General features: G+C 60.8%; 1 protein-coding gene across 1 annotated transcript; it reads left to right on the top strand.

Moving 5' to 3' along the window:
- Nucleotides 1-2,700: 2,700 nt before the first annotated feature.
- On the top strand, nucleotides 2,701-14,448 carry IL10RA (interleukin 10 receptor subunit alpha). The gene is made up of 7 exons (XM_036259827.1): nucleotides 2,701-2,767; nucleotides 4,530-4,650; nucleotides 5,198-5,382; nucleotides 6,256-6,425; nucleotides 6,889-7,036; nucleotides 8,259-8,380; nucleotides 11,917-14,448. The coding sequence occupies exons 1-7, from the start codon at nucleotides 2,701-2,703 to the stop codon at nucleotides 12,793-12,795; spliced, it is 1,692 nt and encodes a 563-aa protein (XP_036115720.1). The 3' UTR covers nucleotides 12,796-14,448.
- The last annotated feature ends 4,242 nt before the right edge of the window (nucleotides 14,449-18,690 follow it).

Raw genomic sequence — 18,690 nt, forward strand, 5'->3', positions numbered from 1 at the left:
TGGCCACGGGGCACGGTGTCTGCCTACCCTGCTCTGCCCACAGGTTCCCCGGGGCGGACCACATTCGCCTCGCCAGCTGAACAGCCCTGAGCTGTGCCCCCCGCCCCGCCCTCTCTTCTCTCTGTCAGCTCGCCAGACACTTGTCGTTCCCAAGAATTCTTCCAAGATTGGGAAGGACGTTGATAATGTGGTGGTCAGAGCATGAGCTGAGCAGTTGTCCCGTGGCCTGAGAGGTCACGGTTCGATAGGATGCTGGCAAGGGCACATGCCCGGGGGGCCAGCTCGATCCCCAGCGGGGGGCGTGCAGGAGGCAGCTGATCCACGTTTCTTTCTCTCAGTGATGTTGCCATCTCGCTCTCTAAAAAAATCAATAAAAACACATTTTTAAAAACTCTGAGCTCTGGAGTCGAAGAGACCTGGGCTGTTAGCTCTGCCACTCACCGGCCGAGGGACGCAGACAAGGAACACAGTCTCTGATGTCCCGCCTGTGAAACACTGATAACAATGCCAGGCTGGCAGGGAGTAATAAGGATTCAGCGAGACAGTGTCTGCGCGTTAGTCAGGGCGGTTAATACTGCCGGCCGCAACAACAACTCCAGAATCTGGGTACAACGCAAGTTCACCCCTCGCTCCGCTCACAGGCTAACAAGGAGTCGGTGTCTTTTCGGCATGCTCCCCTCCAAGAGGTGATTCAGGGACCCAGGCTCCTTCCATCTCCTCAGAGTCCTCCACTGGGCCCCTTCCACCTGGCTAACAGACTCGCGAGGACAGAGAGACCAGGCCAGTTTGACTTCACGTCGGTTACCATCCAGTCCCTCATTCCACGCCTTTGCGAGGGAAGCTAGGAAATACAGTTGTCCTGGCACCCCAGGAAGAGGAAATGGGGTGGCTAGGCATCTAGCCAGTCCCTGCTACAACAGTTAGGTACTTAGCATAGTGCCTGATACATAGTAAGAGCTCAGAAAACAAAAGATACTACTGTAACTATTTTCTATTATCTGTCCCGGGACTGGTGTGGACACCAGAAGTCACAGAACCACAGGGTGGACTTCTCAGAACACTAATAGTGAATAACAGTGCAAACCAAAATGGAACTGGAAAAACAAGGTATGGTCCTACGTGGGACGGAACTCCTGTCCTGGGTGCTTTCGAACAGGCAGCAGGGTGTTATGGGGTAGCCTACACCCAAATGCTGCTCTGCCCTGAGCAACACACGAACCTATGTCCACATTGGTTTTTCTCACCCTGAAACAGGAATGCTAACTTACCCCCTTCCCAGTGTTCAAAAGTCCCACGTTCCCTCATCCCCAAGCACGCACTTCCCTCTGTTTGGAACCCCTCTCTGCTTGCTCTTCACCCAGTGACCTTCTACTCATCCCTCGAGCCTCAGCTTGAATGTCACCTCCTCCAGGAAGCCTCCTGTATCCTCCACCCCAGTTGCGGTTGAGTGCCTGTTTCCTGTGTCCCCACAAGCCTGCACTTCCCTTTCCAGAGCACTGAGCACATGAAAATCTCTGTTCACTTTCGGTCTCCAGCTCCAGTGTTCATTTCTCGGGGGAAAGGACCTTGGTTTGATCACCACTGTATCCCAGCCTCAACACGGTGTCCAGCTCGGAATGAGCTGGGTGAAGCCACATTTGCTGTGCGCGTGAATTAAGAATCCTGATCCTTTCTCAAAGTGATGAGGTGTAGCTTTTAGACTCTTACAACTTAACAAAACACGAGGCAAAGACAAGTTCAGAAACAGCACAGTGTACGCCTTAAAGGGATCAATGGGGAGAGACAGTCATTTCGGAAAGCAGCCACGCCCCTTGGGTCAAGCCTGGGTCCTTGGGAACAATTGGCCATCTTAATCTCCCAGTTGAGCAACACAGGGAGCAGACACATTTTTTTTTTTTTTTTGTACGTGCCCCTAGCGGGAACCGAACCCAGGACTCTCTGGTCCACAGGCCCGCGCTCCAATGCTGAGCCAAACCGGCCAGGACGGGAGCAGAAACATTCTCACACATTAAATCTCAGGAGTCCCACTGACCCCCGCTGACCTGAGGGTCTGGCAAGAAGAGCTGTCCACTTAGGGGGACCTGACTGGCCAGGTGCCCTGTTGGGCCTGCACATACCACTCTCCACCCTCCAGGTAGCTGGGGCACCCCTGACCATTCCCAAGGTAGACCCTCAGACACAGGACGGGACACCTCCACCCTCCTGCACCAACCTACTCTGAAGCAAAAGTGAAACGGACCGTGTTGCCTCCCACCCCTTACATCTTGGGTGCATCTGGAGTGAAGTCCCAGGAGAGTCAAGTGACGCAGAGGTATAAGTGACTGATGTGGGGCTCCCCAGGGCCCAGGAGTGCTACTACGGGGGGGGGGGGCATTAGATTTCAGGCAAGAGAAACCAAAAGAGGCTGGGAGACATCATGGGGACCCCTCCGTGTCCTCGCACACGCCCCCATCACCTGGGACAATCTCCTCCCCAACTCCCAGCGGCTACCCGACCGCTTTCAACCCCAACTGCACTCCCGGAGGTGGGGGTCGGCCGGAGCCCCGCCCCCGCCCCCGCCCCGCAGCTGCGCCTCCGCCTGGCCCCGCCCCGCCGACGTCAGCCCCGGGCGTGGACCAGGCTCGCCGCCCGCAGTTCTCAGTGTCCCCGAAGCGGGAGGCGCAGCTCGGCTCGGGCCCCGGAGGATGCGGGGCGCGCAGGATGCTGCCCAGCCTGCTGGTGCCGCTGGCCGCGCTCCTCTGCCTGCGCCACCGCTGCCCCGCGCAAGGTAAGGACGGGCCGCCGCCTCCGCGCCCCGGGCTGTGCGCGCCCGACGGCTCCGCGCCCCGACGTGCCGCGGGGCCCCGCCTGGCCCGAACCTCTCTGCCCCGGGGCCCTTGTGGAAGTGGGAGAAGCTGAGATTGCGCGGAGGGGGAGCGGGGGAAGGAGAAGTTAGAGGACTCTCTTCCTCATCTCCCGCTCCCCATCTCCAAGGCGTCCAAACGCGTCCCTTCGAGGTTCAAGGATGGGCCTGCGGTCTCCCTGGGGAATCACTTTGCTCTCGGTCTGACAGCACCGTCCCTGAGCCCTGCAGTGACAGTCTGCCCCTGCCTGCCTCACCCACCCCAGCTCTTCCCGCCCCTGCACTTGCCCCCCACCTGAGGGCACTGCCCCCCACCTGAGGGCACTGCCCCCTCTGTAGCCCCAGGCCCTCCGCCGCCTCCTGCCGCCCCCTCCCCACTCCTGCCCTGAGCTCAGGCTCCCGGCCCCGCCAGCTGGCCTGGGGAGAGAGCAGGGGCCAGGCCCCAGCTGGAGGGGCAGAGCAGAGGCCGGGAGAGCGGGGCTGGGGCCTGTCTACAGGCGGAAAACAGGGCGAACCGCTCTTCACTCGGCCCGGAGCCGAGCTGGGGGGTGCGGCCCAACACCGCAAAGGCTGCGCGTTTCTCACTTTCCATCTGGTGTTTTGAAGTCGAGACACGGGCAGAAGATCAAAGACTCTGAGAAAGCGAGGGGCAGGTGTACTTGCTGAGGGAGACAGTCAGAAGGCAGAAGCATCACTGGAGAGAGGATGATAAGCTGGAGAACAAGGGGGGCCTGAGAGCGTCCCGAACAGGCTACACGCGTGAGGGACTGAGGAGAGGAGGGAACTGAGTCTGGACACTGGCCTTAACTTCCCACGACGACTCTTCCTGGGTGTATTACCAGTGAGAGAGCAGGTTCAGGGAGGGCCAACAATGGGCCCAAGGTACACTGGTGGGGGCTGACTGGAGAGTCCTGAGGTTGGCGTATCCCATGGGGAATCGTGTGCGTTGGGAGGGAGGGAGACAGGAGCTGGAGGCGGGCGCTGGTATTGAGTGTCTCCCCTTGGAGCCAAGGGTGTTAGCTCTCTGTGGAGAGAGCTGCCTCACCGGTCCTCACCCCCCTGAGGCCGGCCTCTGGCTGTAGATGAAGCCCTCCTGGGAGCTGGCCGATGGGCAAGCCCCCCGCTAGAGCTGTGCAGAGAAACCAGCAGCCGCCGCAGGCAGATGTCTGCGTACCCAGAGGACTCCAGCCAGAAGGCCTTGGGCTGGGGCAGGGCCGGGGCCAGGGTGGGGACCAGGTGTGAGGCTGGAGCACAGGGTGTGGGCAGCCTTTAGCCCTCAGGCCGCCCGCTCACCTGGGCTGCATGGCACTGAGCTCGGCTGTTCTCGGCCACCGCATCTGCTTCTGATCACAGCCTGCCCGGGTCGCTGATTTAAGGACACAGCGCCTGGAATCAGACACAGCGGCATGCAAGGGCCCACTCTTCCCCTTACATACCCTGTGGCCCTGGGCAAATCAGTTCACCTCTCTGCGCTTTCATTTCTCCCCTGGTAAACTTGGGGCCATCCACGCCCGCCGTGTAGGGCTGTCGTGATGACGAAATGAGACCATGTGTGTAGACCTGTCACCAGGTACCCCGCTCATAGTAAGGGACTCAGTGAGTGGGAGCTGTTAAAATGGTCGCCATCGGCATCCTCGTCCCCGAGGGTGGGCTCGGCCGGCTCTGATACGGACACTCTTCTCCCCAGGGAGCGAACTGCCCAGCCCCCCATCCGTGTGGTTTGAAGCTGAGTTTTTCCACCACGTCCTCCACTGGGCGCCCATCCAGAATCAGTCTGAAAGCACCTCCTATGAGGTGGAACTCATGAGGTAAGGAACGGGAGGGAGGAGGGGAGCGCCTGCCCCAGGGCCCCTGGCACAGAGACATGGCCTTGTCCCTGAAGTGACCCCAGGAAGGACCCTGGCACATGTCCATCCGTGGGCGGGTGCGATGGAGTCTCGTATGTGTGAGTCGTGTTCTGGGAGCTCTGGCGTGAGCAGTCCGTGATACTGCCTTCTCCCGGAGGATTTTTCTCTTACTGGAAAAGCATCCATAACGTAGTCAACAGGGAAACCCCGCTGGCCGCCAAGGTAGTTGGGCGAGGGGACAATCAGGCTGTGTCGCAGGGAGTAGCAAGTCTCCCTGGAGGCGCTGGGCTTCTAGCTACTCATAGTTTAGCCTCAGAGACTCTTAGACCACGGAGGAAGGGGTGCAGTCCCCGAACCAAGGCACGACCTCCGCAGCGAGATGCCCAGAGTGGGAGATCACGCCCTGAGGGCTGTACCACCGTGCCAGCTCTCTCCCCCGCCTCCTGCTCCCCTCTCAAAGGAGATGGGTTTGAGCAAAAGTGTGATGCCTACCCCGATATCTCCCCAGTTACGGGACGGAGCTTTGGGTGTCCATCTCCAGCTGTAACCAGACCCTGATGCTGTCCTGTGACCTCACCATGGTGACCCTCGACCTGTACCACAACAATGGCTACCGGGCCAAAGTCCGGGCAGTGGACAGAGGCCAGCATTCCAACTGGACGCTCAGCAGCACCCGCTTCTCCAAGGATGAAGGTGCGTTTCCTCCCCAGGGCCTAGGGCACGGCTGTTGGAGTCCCTTCCGGCCAGAAGCCCAAGCCCAGAGCCGTGGCCCAGGTCCTGGAGCTCACCGCGCCCGCCCGCGTCCTGACAGGGCGCCCCGCTGCCCAGACAGGCCTGAGTCAGGACTCTGGAGAAGGTTCACATGAGCACAGACCAGTTGTTCACGGTTTCAAAGAGAACGGGAGTTTCGAGGCTCCAGAAGAGAAGTTCCGGGGAAAGCTGAGGCCGCTGAGTCACAGGGGCAGCTGAGTGCTTGCAGGCCTCGGAGAGGAAGCGGATCCGTGGGCAGCGCAGGGAAGCGAGCAGCGGGCCCCTTGCATCAGCACCCCGCCCCCACCCGGCAGGGACGGGCTCCCGAGGCCCAAGAGCTGAGCTCCAAAGCAGGGAGGCGCCCCTGGGAAGAGTCGGAAGTCCGTCTTTGCGGAGTTAAGAGAAAAGGATAAGCCCCAAGCTCCGTGGGGTTCTTCCCTTCTGCAGCTTGGGGTCCACCATGCTCTGTGCATGTGACAAGCCTGCCCTGCAGAATTCAGAGTCAGAACCGACCCGACGGTCTAGCGTGACCCAGGTCACGGGCTCCCAAAGGCCTGTCTGCAGAAGCGTTACCCGGGGAGTGTGTTTACACCATTTCCAGGGCCCGGCTTCAAAAACGCACTTTCACTACGTCTTGAGTGGACCGGGGGCACCTGTATTTGCAACATGTTCCCTGGGAAGTCCTAGTGGTCTGCTGGGTTGGAAAATCGGGGCCCAGGTTTTAGGGCGGGGAGAGCTTGACGCTGGAGGCCAGGCAGGGGTGCGGCCCAGGCCCTCCGCAGCCTACAGGCCTCACGGCTCCGCCTCTCTGCTCAGTGAAACTGACCGTTGGCGGCGTGGCGCTGGAGACACGTGACGGCACCATCCTGGGAACCATCCAGCCTCCCCGGCCCACGGTGGCCCCCGCCGGCGACACGTACGAAAGCATCTTCCCGCAGTTCCGAGAGTATGAGATCGCCATCCGCAAGGACCCGGGATACTATGAGGTACGGGACTCCCGCGGTCGGGGCTGGCAGAGGGGCGTTGCCGGGGCGCAGGAGGGCGATGAGGTGACCTCTGCCCTCAAGCTGGTGCTCCTGCCAGGTGGCAGGGAAGACACGGCCTACCAGGTGTCAGGCAACGCACCAGACACGTTAGACATTGTGTGACTACTTGAAGGTGCTTGTCACTCCAGTGTGTGACGGGGAGGTGCGGCTCCAGGGGCTGTCATTGCCCCAGGACGCCCCACAAGTGGAATCTGGAATCTGCAAAACGCACCCCGTTTTCCGCCACTGCAGTCCACTCGAGCCCCTCTGGGGGGGCCCTCAGCCCTCACAACACACCCTCTCCTTGAACACAAGCAGGTGGTGGGCTGTGTCCATGGTACAGGGGCCTCTCTAAAGGCCCCCCCAGCTCTCGGCTTCTCTGTGAAAAAGGGCATTTTGTTTACTGCTCTCATTTTCATTTCAGGTCAAAAACAAGGTACAGAATGAAACCTTCACCTTCCCAGCCCCAGGGCACGTGGGAAAGTTCTGTGTCAAGGTGAAGCCGTCTTTGAGCTCCCGCACGAACGAGGGGATATGGTCCGAGGAGGAGTGCGTGGTGCTCTCCCCGAAGTGTGAGTGGGTCGTCCGCGTCCCGGCGGGAGGGGCGGGAAGGGCCTCGCAGGACCCCACAGGCGCTGGGGCCAGACTGTGCCAGGGGGGACTCCCAGTGTCCCTACTGGCAGACGGGGACACTGAGCCTCTGCATGGAGACGGTTCCTGGGGCGTGGTGCAGCGCCTGATTCTGCAGCGCCTCCGCTTGAACACAGCGGGGCTCCCCAGGAACCCCCAGGGCCCCCCAGCCAGCGGCAGTGGTCTCTGGTTGTGACAGTCCTCGGCCGTCCTCTCTCAGAGCTGGGGCACGGGAGGCCTCCCTCACCCCCCTGCCCTCAGGGGGCACAGGACTCAGCTGACCCCTCAACACAGCTGCTAAATCAGTAAACACTACGCCAGGTTCTCAGCCGGGCCCTGGGTGGGGTCAGGGTGCGGAGAGCACAGTGTTCCTCGGGCTCATAGTGTGGCTGGGGCAGGGTGTACTGTCCACTCAGGCCAGCAGTCAGTGCTGGGGGTGTCCGGTCCGGTGTGGCAGGGTCCAGCCGAGACCGGAGCGAGTCCGCACACCTTCCCAGTGCCCTTCAGCCCACTCAGGGGCTCACACTCTCACCAAAGGTCCCTCTCGTGCAAGCAGGTGCCTGAGGGGCTTTTCTATTCCCTCACTGGTGTAAGAAACAGCTTTGTGTAGAGGTCTGGGTTCAAATCCCCCTTCTCCCACTAATGGGGTGTATGACCGTGGGCCAGCTACTTAATCTCTCTGGACCCCAGGATCCTAATCTATAAAAATAGGGATGATAATTGCCTTTCCCTCCTAAGGTTGGTATAAGGGTCAGACGACGTCGGTAAAGGGTTTGGTAGGTGGTAGGTGCTGTGGACTCCGCAACCATAGTAAGCACCATTCATGTGCCCATTCTGTAGATGAGGAAACTGAGGCCCAGAGGGGCGAGTGCTTTGTTCACAGCCTCACAGCTAGCGAGCGGGGGCTTGGATCTGGATCTGAGTCTGGCTGCCGACCCCCGGCGCTTACCTGCCGAGCCCTCCTGGCTCTGGGTGGGCACCGAGAGCTGGCGGTCAGTGTGTCGTGAGAAAGTCCTTGAGTGATGTCGGGAGGCCAGGCAGGGACCCCTGGGAACCCGGACATGGCTAGAGTAGTCCAGGGGAGCCTGAGGCAGTGGGCTCCCCGAGGTCTGCCCCTCCCTGTGCCACGGTGCCCGGCCAACGTGCCTCTTTCTGGGCCTGCAGATTTCACGGTGACCAACCTGAGCATCTTCTTCATCTTGGTGCTGCTGCTCTGCGGAGCCCTGGCCTACACGCTGGCCCTCCAGCTGTACGTGCGGCGCAGGAAGAAGCTGCCCGCCGTCCTGGTGAGTCCCGGGCAGGCACTGCCCGTCCTTCCCAGCCACACCAGGGTCTCAGAACACAGTCCCCTCCCTCAGCCCGGGCTCCGCCATCCGGCGCCCTCGGGATGGAGGGAGGACTCGCGCGCGAAGTTGAGAGCATCGCCTTGTAGTGGCCCAGATGCCATCCAGCTGAGTGGTCCCAACCCCCACACGTGACCTCATTCCTGTTTGGTAACTGGCCGTGGACCAGGTCCCGGCACATTGATCATCCGCATTTGACAAGGGAGGAAACAGGCATGGAGAGGTTGTACAGGCACGGGGTCACACAGCCAGGGAGAGGTGGGATGGAGCCGTCTTTCCCCCGCCTGCTGGCTGGAAGAATGTTCTGGAAGAAGGAGGACAAAGGGCCGGAAGTGCTGGCCCCGGGCTGCCCTCCGAGGGGGAGAGCAGGGTGGGGAGGTGAGATGCTGGCGAGGAGGGTTCGTGAAGGACACGTGCGCTGACCAATGCACGCGCGCGCGGTACGCCCGCCTCCAACCTCAGCTGGTCCGCCACGTGCCCCCCGGCTGGCCTCCGGCTGCAAGGGGACCTCCAGAGGGACTGCAGGGTGTTTGGGTAAAACGAGGAGGGAGACAAAGACCCTCCGAAATTATTCGGAGGAAGAACTCCAGGACGTGGGGAGGGGAGAAGCATGGCCTGGCCCAGCTAGTGCGAGAGTGTGTCCCAGCTGCAGGGTCCTGGGGAGACAGATGGACGAGGAGCCTGGGACCGCTGCCCCCACAGTCCCAGGGCTTCTGAAGTGCTTCTCCGCGTCCAGCTGCGGACGGAGCTCCTTCCCCGTGCTCTGAGCACATCACGGTGCACAGATGCGCGCCGGTGCTTGGAGCATAGCTTCGCGGGGCCCAGAGCCAGGACAGGTTTCTGGAGCTGCGTATACAGGGCCTGCCCCCAGGATGGACAACTAGCAAGCCGAGGGGTGAGGAGGTGGTCGAGGACCCTGGAGGGGGCGTTTTACTCAGGCACCGGGAAAGGCGCCCGGGAAGAAAGCGAAGGCGGTGCCGTCGAGCCGCCGTCACTGAGCGCCAAACGCATGCAGACTGACCCAGGGGCTCGATTTCGGCGGGCGGAGTGGCCAGTGTATCAGCCGTCACTTTAATGCACCCTGTCAGGATGGGGGTTTAGCAGATGAACACAATACACCCTTGAAGTATGCGTTCTCGGGGCCCGGCCAGGTCTGCGTGTAATTCACTGCGTTACGACCACCCCTGGCACGCCAGGCGTCAGCACACACCAGTGAGACAGACACAGGTGCCGAAGGGGATGACTGACAGGCAGCCTCTGGCTTCCTGCGCCTTCCGTCCGTGTGGGGCACAGAACTGGGCTGCCCTGGAGAGTCTCCCTCCTCCGGGCAAACCGAGCCCCAGGCCTTGGTCTCACGCCACGGTCATCGCTGACTTCACGAATGGCTGGTGGCAGGCGGCACTCTGACGCTCCATAGCTCATTCTCACGAGCTGCCTCCATCTGGTCTTTCGACTGTGTGTCCAGGCACATACTATTGGACAAGTGGACACTCAAATCAGGGTGGTTGCGTACAAATTCCAGGTTTGTTCTTTGCTGCCGCGTGGCTTTGGGCAAACTACTTCTCTGCGGCTTCATTTTCTCCTTTAAGAAATAGAGATTATAGTGCGGCCGGTGTGGCTCAGTGGTTGAGCGTCGACCCTGCCCCAGGAGGTCGCCAGTTTGATTCCCGGTCAGGGCACACGCCCAGGTTGTGGGCCAGATCCTCAGTGGGGGGCTTGCAGGAGGCGGCCAATCGATGTTCTCTCTCATCGATGTCTCTCTCTCTCTCTCTCCCTCTTCCTTCCTCTCTCTCTCTCAAAAAAAAAAAAGAGAAAGAAATAGAGGTAATACTACTTCCTTAGAGAACTACTGCACAGCCACCAATAGGTACCGAGCGCGGTTCTACACGCGGCACGTCCTTGAACCGCCGCAGGCGGAGGCAGATCCTGTCTCTGTCTCCACTTTGCAGGCGAGGGACACAAGCACAGAGAGGGAGACTGATGTGGCCAAAGCGATGCAGCTGTTAAGAGGCAGAGCTGGGAGCTGCACCCGTGCAGGCTGGCTCTGGAATGCACACCTGTAATTACCAAGCTACGTAGTATCAGCAGGAACTCAGCCCATGAGCCGAGCTAGAGTTACCACGTACGCAGGAATGATGTCAACTGTGCAACACTCAGTCGACAGTGAGCATCCCCCGCGAAGCTCAGTGGGGTTTGCAAACAGAGTGGCAAACGGGACCGGAGAGCAGCGGCCTGGAGGAGCGTGCGTACTGCTGGGGGTGGGGATACTGTGCGCGTTCGTACGTGTTGGCGCGGGGCGTGGATGAAAGCGTAATTTGAGAAACTAAGGGCTGGAAAGAAGTCAACTAGGTTGATGTAGGGAGTGTGTGGGGGTGATCAGGAGGGCCTCTCTGAAGAGGGGACATCTGAGCTGAGACCTGAAGGACACACCCATACAGAGCCCTGAGAAGAGCCTTCCAGCCAGAGAGAGTCTAGCATGTGCAAAGGCCCTGAGACAGCACTGCGCAGCTGTGTTCCCAGGCAGAAAGAACACCACGCGGCTGGGCCAGAGGAGCCAGCGTTAAGGGGTTTCCCGGGGCTCCTCGGCAGTTCATGCCCTCCTCAGCTACCGGTTCTGTGCTTGTCCTGCTGTCCCCCACTGCACCCCACCCCCTAGGTTTGTGCGGGTCACAGCTCCAGGAGTGGAGAAATTAATTTGGTGTCTCACATCGAGCATTTTATTTATTGATTGATGCACTTTTCCATTTTTTATTCAGATAGAGTGGGAGGGAGAGAGAGAAACATGGATGAGAAAGGGACACATCGAGTGGCTGCCACCCGCACGACCCAACCAGGGCCGGGGACAAACTGCAACCAAGGTACACGCCCTTAGCGGGAACCGAACCCGGGTCTCTTCGTACCGCAGGCTGACGCTCTAACCGCTGAGCCAAACCAGCCAGGGCACATCGAGCATTTTAAAAACAAATAGGGATGGGGTGGGATGGGGTGGAGTGGGGTAGGATAGAACAGAACAGAACAGACCACTGTGTACAGGTGGTAATGAGTATTTGTGAAGCTGGTGTTAGTCATTCACATAGGAGTTATATATGTACGGGATACTTCTATACAGGTGGTTATGGAACACATCTCATACTTGGGGTCACAGTCTGAAGAGTTTGGACACACGTTTAGGTCCACATGGGTCCGGCCCGCTGGCGGGGTGGAAACGCAGGGCCACTGAGAACATTCCACCCCGGCGGCCTGCCGTCCGTCTGGGCTCCAGGAGCACAGGCTGCTTACACCGTGGGTCTGAGCTGAGCGGAGAGTTTCTTAGGAAGACATCTCAGCTCCGACACGAAGCACCAGGAGCAGGTGGCCGTGTGCCCCAGGCCCGCGCCCTGTCTCGGAGCACCCCCTCCGAGTTCCCCTCGTGGCCTGGCGACATGGGTGGCCCCTCCAGGTGACCCTCGGCCTGACCCTCTCTGCCCTCTCCTCTGCAGGTGTTCGGGAGGCCCAGCCCCTTCAGCATCGCCAGTCAGCTCCCCCGCCTGGAGCCCAAGGACACCATCCATCCCATCGACGAGGAGGCCCTCCCCAAGGTGTCCCTGGAGCTGAGGAACTCTGAGCTGCACGGCAGCGCCGACAGTGGCTTCGGCAGTGCCAAGCCGTCCCTGCAGACGGAGGAGCCCGAGTCCCTCCTCCCCGCCCCCCATCCTCAGGCGGGGGGCACGCCGGGGGCGTCCCTGGAGCTGGAGGAGAGCAGCAGCAGCAGCAGCGGCGGCGGCAGCACAGACAGCGGCATCTGCCTGCAGGAGCCCGGCCTGAGCGCGGGCACGGGGCGCGGGGGCCAGGGCCGGGACGACAGCGGCATCGGCCTGGCCCCGAGCTCCGAGCGGCCGCCCGGGGAGCCGCAGCTCGGCTCAGCCTCGGGGCCCGAAGTGGCGGAGGAGGAAGACCCGGCTGTGGTGGCATTTCAGGGCTACCTGAAACAATCCAGAGACGCGGAGGAGAAGGCAGCCGAGGCGGGCTGTCCGGCGGAAGCGTCCTCTTCACCAGATGGCTTTGGCCCCCAGATCAGGACGTGCCTGGCTGCCGAGGGAGCCTGGTCGCCAGCCCTGGTCAAGGGTTACTTGAAACAGGGTCCCCCAGAAGTGACGCTCGCTCCTTCAGCGCCCCCAACTGGACAGTGGAACCCCCCAGCTGAGGAGTGGGCACTCCTGGGCTTGACCAGCTGCGAGGACCTAGGAACCGCCGCCTGGAGCTTTGCCCACGACCTTGCCCCTCTGGACTGTGTGGCAGCCCCGGGCGGTCTCCTGGGCACCTTTGACTCCGACCTGGTCACCCAGCCGCTGATCTGCAGTCTGCACTGCAGTGAGTGACTCGGACTGAGGGCTGTTTTCACGTCAGCCACGTCCCGCCTGGGCCCGGGCCCGGATCAGGAGTGAAGCACGGTGCCAGGCCAGTGGGCCCAGCAGGGTGCACAGGGCCAGGCAGGCGGGCTCCCCATGTACAGACGAGCACGGCTGGGGCCCTGCGGACTCGGGCGCGCGGAGGAGCAGAGCACACTGGCCCCGGGAAGCTCCCGTCTGATAAGGAGCATCTGCTCAGGGAGTCGTGGGGTGTTCCGGGGCTGTGGCGAGGTCACCGGCTGAGGTCAGCTCAGAGCCAGGCTCCCCCCTCAAGCCAGCCAGGTGTCAGGGCCCCACCGCTGGGGTCGTCTCTAGGGGGAAAGGAGGGAGCAGTGACCAGGGATGATCTCTGGATGCTCAGCTGACCACCAGCTGGCCTGGAGCGGTCGCACGGAGAAGCCCCCTCTCCGGCAGGCCTCCTGGGGAGGGAGCGTGTCCTGGAAGACCTTTCGGGGTGTCTGCCCTGGTCCGCCAGTCAGTCAGCCTCCGTTATGGAGCCTCGGGGGGGACAAAAGGAGCTGAGACCCAAAAGGGGGCTCTGGCTCATGCTCCGGGGATGTCTCTTGTGCACAGACAGGCATTTCCCTCCTTCAGCAAATGGAGCAGGGGCCCCCCGAGGTACCCGCAGTGGCCGAGCCCCTCAGGGACCCCACCCGCCGCCCCATCATTTGCTGACAGAACAAGAGAAACCACGGCTGCTCGCGGTGGTCGAAACAGCCCCCCGGGAGCCTCTGGGTTTGGACGCCGGCTTGTCTGCCCCGGGGTCCGGGTCGGGACCTGGCCCTGTGTGTGCTGCGCCCTCGGCTCAGCCTCAGGAACCGGCCTCGGCCGCCACCCCCGCTGTCCGGGTCAGCTGCGTGACCTTGGGCAGCCACTTCCCCGGGCTCTGCTGCCCCAGCAGTGGGTGAAGGGCGCTGCAGGCTGGATGTTGGCGAAGCTGGCCCTGAGGGGGGCTGCCAAGCGTGTCTGCGCGGGGCTGGGGAGGGAGCTGGGTGCTGTGTCTGTGCAGACCCAGCTCCTGCCTCGTGCTGAGGCCACGGAGGGGCAGAAGCCCGTGACCGCGCCAGAGAGCTGCGGGCACTGGGGCAGAGGGGCAGGTGTGGGCCCCGCTCCCAGTGAGTGTGGAATGTGAGCTCAAAGCCGTTTACAGTCCATGGACGAGGGACTGGAGGAGTGACGGCAGGGCCCCCCGAGTCACCCACGGCCTGCCTGTCTCGGGGGCATTCTGGGAATAGACATTGTGGGGGGAGTCCAGCCAGGACCCCCCCGTCTGCAGGAGGCTCCAGCTGCCAACCTGCTAACAGCTCGCTCTGGAAACTCAGGCTTCAGGGACCACGCCTCAGACTCTCCAGGAAGGTTTACATATTTATTTTCTTGTTTTATTTATTGAAGAGGCTGCATAGTCCAGCCAAAGAATTCTGGGTATTTGGAGAGCCCAGAAGTCCCAGCTCGACTCCACTGTTTCTTGCCGTGTGACCTTGGGAAAGTCCCTGGTCCTCGTCGGTCTCACTGCCGGGGACGTGGGGTGGACGTGCCCTGGGCGCGCGGCTCTGTACACGGGCGCTGCCGTTTCTTACCCCAATAAATGGTCAGGACCGCAGGAATCGTGTGACCAGCCAGGTTTCCGATGGCACAGCAGCGGGGGGAGGCCTCCCTTGCTGAGGACTGAGGGGGCGGTGGGCGAGGTGTGGGGCGTGGCCTGAGGACCAGAGGCCGGGACAGTCCTCGGCTAGCACGTGGGGTCTCTGACTCTGGGCTGATGACTGGTCCTTTCTGAATTCCAATGCCCCCCTCTGTAAACTGGGATAGTGATTTCGCGTGGGGATGTCACGCGGGTTGAGCGACATCACACGTGAAGAGTTCACACGGAGCCCTGGCCGCTTTGGCTCGGCGGTTGGCACATCAGCCTGTGGACCAGAGAGACCCGGGTTCGGTTCCCGCTAAGGGCACGTACCTCGGTTGCACTTTGTCCCCGGCAGTGTTGGGGTCATGTGGGTGGCATGTGGGTGGCAGTCAATGTTTCTCTCTTTCCCTCTCCCTCTCCCATTCTGTCTGAGGATAAATGCTAAAGTGTCCTGAGGTGAGGATAAAAAAAAAAAGAGTTTCACACCGTGCAGGGGACATGGGGATCACAGGGAACCGGACAGTTTTTCTTGGAAAAGGGTGAACATGAGAGAGAGAATGAAAATGTCCGCAGTGAACGTGTGTGACCACGGAAGGGACTGGAAAGTGTGTGTGTAATGTCATGAAAGCGACCGCGGAAGGGACTGGAGATGACAGCATGCGGGGGGAGCGTGCTGGGGGCTAAAGGAAACTGGTCAGTGTAACAATGACTTGTGCGTAAATTCTTACAACTGGGAGCGGAGACCTGGCGGCCCCTCCCTGCCGGCCAAGCAGATGTCCCCGGAGCCACCTGCTCCCCGGCCCTGGGCGCGTCGTGGGTGTTTCTCTAAGTGCGGAGAGCATCTGCATAGCGTTCGGAAGGCACCCTGCTCCTTCCACGAAAAGCCACACGTGTGGTTTTGACACACTCCCCACACTCGGCCCAGCAAGTGGCGCACATCCAGAGCGGCCCCAGCCTCCAGTGCTCTTTGCTCCTTGTCCCAGCCTGTGTCCTTGAGGAGGTGACTGGGGACACCTTGTCTGTTCCCCTTTCACCCCGAGAGAACCAGTTCTGGGGAAGCGCGGATCCTGTTGCCTTCAGAGAATTTGACTAATATCACACCTTTTGGGACCTGCTCAGACCTGTGCCCTGGAGGCCTCTTGTCAGATGGTAAGAGGTGTGTCCTCTGCCACTCTGTCCTGGAAGTCGGAGAACAGGGGCACCAAGGTCAGGGACGGCAGGGGGATGAACACGGGCCCAGAGGGGGACACAGTCGGAGAACAGGGCACCAAGGTCAGGGACAGCAGGTGGGATGGACACGGGCCCAGAGGGGGACACAGTCGGAGAACAGGGCACCAAGGTCAGGGACGGCAGGGGGATGAACACGGGCCCAGAGGGGAACACAGTCGGAGAACAGGGCACCAAGGTGAGGGACAGCAGGGGGATGAACGTGGGCCCAGAGGGCGACACAGTCGGAGAACAGGGCACCAAGGTCAGGGACAGCAGGGGGATGAACACGGGCCCAGAGGGGGACAGTCGGAGAACAGGGCACCAAGGTCAGGGACGGCAGGGGGATGAACGTGGGCCCAGAGGGGGACACAGTTGGAGAACAGGGGCACCAAGGTCAGGGACGGCAGGGGGGATGGACACGGGCCCAGAGGGGGACAGTCGGAGAACAGGGCACCAAGGTCAGGGACAGCAGGGGGGATGGACACGGGCCCAGAGGGGGACACAGTCGGAGAACAGGGGCACCAAGGTCAGGGACGGCAAGGGGATGGACACGGGCCCAGAGGGGGACAGTCGGAGAACAGGGGCACCAAGGTCAGGGACGGCAGAGCAGCGGCCAGGAGACGGGATCCAGGGTGGACCTCCGGCCGCAGCCCCAGCCCCCGTGGAGAGAGGCCCTGCCCAGCACAGGGGACCAGGAGGCCTCTTGCAAACAGCCGGCGGGCAGGCGCGGCTTCTCGGGAAGCTGGATTAAAGTCCCCGAGCGGTGACTGAACCAACTGACCACCTGCCGGGCTTTTCCAGGCCCAGGAGGGGGTGATTCTGCACTTCTATGAGCTAACGGAACTTCCTCTTGCTGAGGAGAGAGGGGAAATGGATGAACTTTGAAGAGGAAATTCTACTGAACTGTGTTTTCCCAACTTTGTAAACAGCTCTAGTCAGTCTGCCCTCTGTTCCCCAAAAACTCTGCCCCTCCCCTCCCACTCCCCGTGCACACCCCCTCTGGGAATGGTGGGTCCCCCCCAGAGCCCACACCGCACTGCTCGTGGGAGTTCTGGGAGCCCCACCTGTGACTGGCGAAGAGGACACGGTGGCCTCGCCCTACCTGGGGCAGCACCCTATTAACCCGACAAGGCAGGTTCACGTAATCAGTGCTGATATTATCAAGCCCCAACCAGAGGGCTCGAAGTAGTGGGAAACATGACTCATCTATTTCCTGTCGTGATCATGAGTTTGGGGGTTTCTCTTAAAGCAAGTCCACAATTCAAAATTAAGGACGTTTTTATTAATGACCCACAGCATCTGTCCTCACTAAAAGCTTGACCTGAACTTCTCCGAGTTCCCATACACATTCAAAGAGGGTGGGAGACCCCGTTAGCACAAGGCAGGCTGGTTTGGGTGAAACTGGCGTTTTAAGAAGGTGAACTTGGCGAGAGTCGGAAGGGACGAGGAGAACGCAGAGAGACCAGTGTGGACACATTTCTGGCATCTTCCTAATCACCAGCATGGGCCAGGCATGGGCACAGCCCTGGGTCCAGAGTGGTGGCCAGGAGAGGCACGGATTCACCCGGGGCACTGTCTGGTTATGAAGATAAACATCAGCTAATAGACTAACAGCTACATTGTTACAATCAGCGATCAGTTCTATGAAAGAGACTGAGCTTCCACACACGGCGGGAGTAGACGGCAGAGTTCCCGAGAAAACCACGGGCCCAGGGTGCCCACCGTGCCAACCCAGACCTCCCTGCTGTTTCAGCCCCTCCCAAAACAGAGGGCTGACCAGCTGGAGTTTCTGGTCAAGCACCTGCAGGGCATCTGTCACATGGGCCCTTGCCCATCCCCATAGAATGAAGGCACCTTTGCCATTTCCTTCCCCCCAAAGAAATGTTCTGGTCTTTTCTCTTGTTAACAGTTCCCTAACCCTCCCCTTCTCCCCTGAAAACCGTCCACGGCGTCCAGCACCTCAGACGAGCTGCCCGGGGGGCTGCTGCCCCATTCAGGAATCACTCAACAAGGCAACTAGATCTTCAGATCTACGCAGGTGGATTTCGTTTGTCAACAGCAGAGGGACAAAGGGGAATAGCTTAATGACGTGTCAGTCTGGGCCGCCGAGACGGGTAACAGGCCTGGACGACCCACGTTTACTTCTCGCAGTGCAGGAGGCTGGGCAGGGCGAGATCCAAGTGCCACTGGCTCCGTTCTTGGCGAGGACGCTCCTGTGTGCAGATGGCCCCTTCCTCTGTCCTCCCGGGGCAGGGGCAGGGGCTGAAGGAAGAGGGAAGCGGGAGTCGGGGAAAGAGAACCCGCAGAGGGCAGCTGGTCCTTCCTTTTTCTTTATCCTCACCCGAGGACATTTCTCCATTTTTTGTTCAGATAGAGAGGGAGGGAGAGAGAGAGAGAAACATCGACGTGAAAGGGACACATCGAGTGGCTGCCACCCGCACGACCAACCAGGGCCGGGGACAAACTGCAACCGAGGTACGTGCCCTTAGCGGGAACCGAACCCGGGTCTCTCTGGACCGCAGGCCGACGCTCTACCCGCTGAGCCAAACCGGCCAGGGCTGTCTCTTCTTATAAAGGCACTAATCCCTTCATGAAAGCCCCATGACCGCACAACCTCATTTAACCCTCATTGTTTTCTGATACCGTCAAATTAGGGTTCAGGTGGGGGATTCAGATATGAAGGCTTTGTGACTATGACGCACCTGTGACTATGACGCACCTGATGGGTGATCCCACACCCCAGTGTGAGGATGAGGACGCGGGGGGAAGGCCACCAAGTCCTGCAGCCGATGCGCAGTGACTACCTGATAAGCCTTGAGGAAGAGCAGCGCCCCCCCTTTGCTCCTTGAGTGACAGCAGCCAGGCTCAGGTGTTGCACCTGCCTTGCAGGCGGCAGCCAGGACCCTCATGATGCCCTGCTGCTCCTTAGATAATCGAGCTTATCACAAGGGTTCACCTTGCCCGGCCCTTGTGGCTCAGTGGTGGAGCGTCGACCCTGCACCAAGAGGTCGCCGGTTCAATTCCCGGTCAGG

Source organism: Molossus molossus, unplaced genomic scaffold (genome assembly GCF_014108415.1).
Source record: "Molossus molossus isolate mMolMol1 unplaced genomic scaffold, mMolMol1.p scaffold_m16_p_13, whole genome shotgun sequence".
In the NCBI taxonomy this organism is placed as follows: domain Eukaryota; kingdom Metazoa; phylum Chordata; class Mammalia; order Chiroptera; family Molossidae; genus Molossus; species Molossus molossus.

What these genes read in the sequence shown, in the direction of transcription:
- IL10RA (XM_036259827.1), top strand. Translation starts at nt 2,701, where the DNA reads ATGCTGCCCAGCCTGCTGGTGCCGCTGGCCGCGCTCCTCTGCCTGCGC. An exon ending in TATGAGGTGGAACTCATGAG is followed by an intron (nt 4,651 to 5,197) that starts GTAAGGAACGGG and finishes ATATCTCCCCAG; the next exon opens with TTACGGGACGGAGCTTTGGG. An exon ending in CCGCTTCTCCAAGGATGAAG is followed by an intron (nt 5,383 to 6,255) that starts GTGCGTTTCCTC and finishes CTCTCTGCTCAG; the next exon opens with TGAAACTGACCGTTGGCGGC.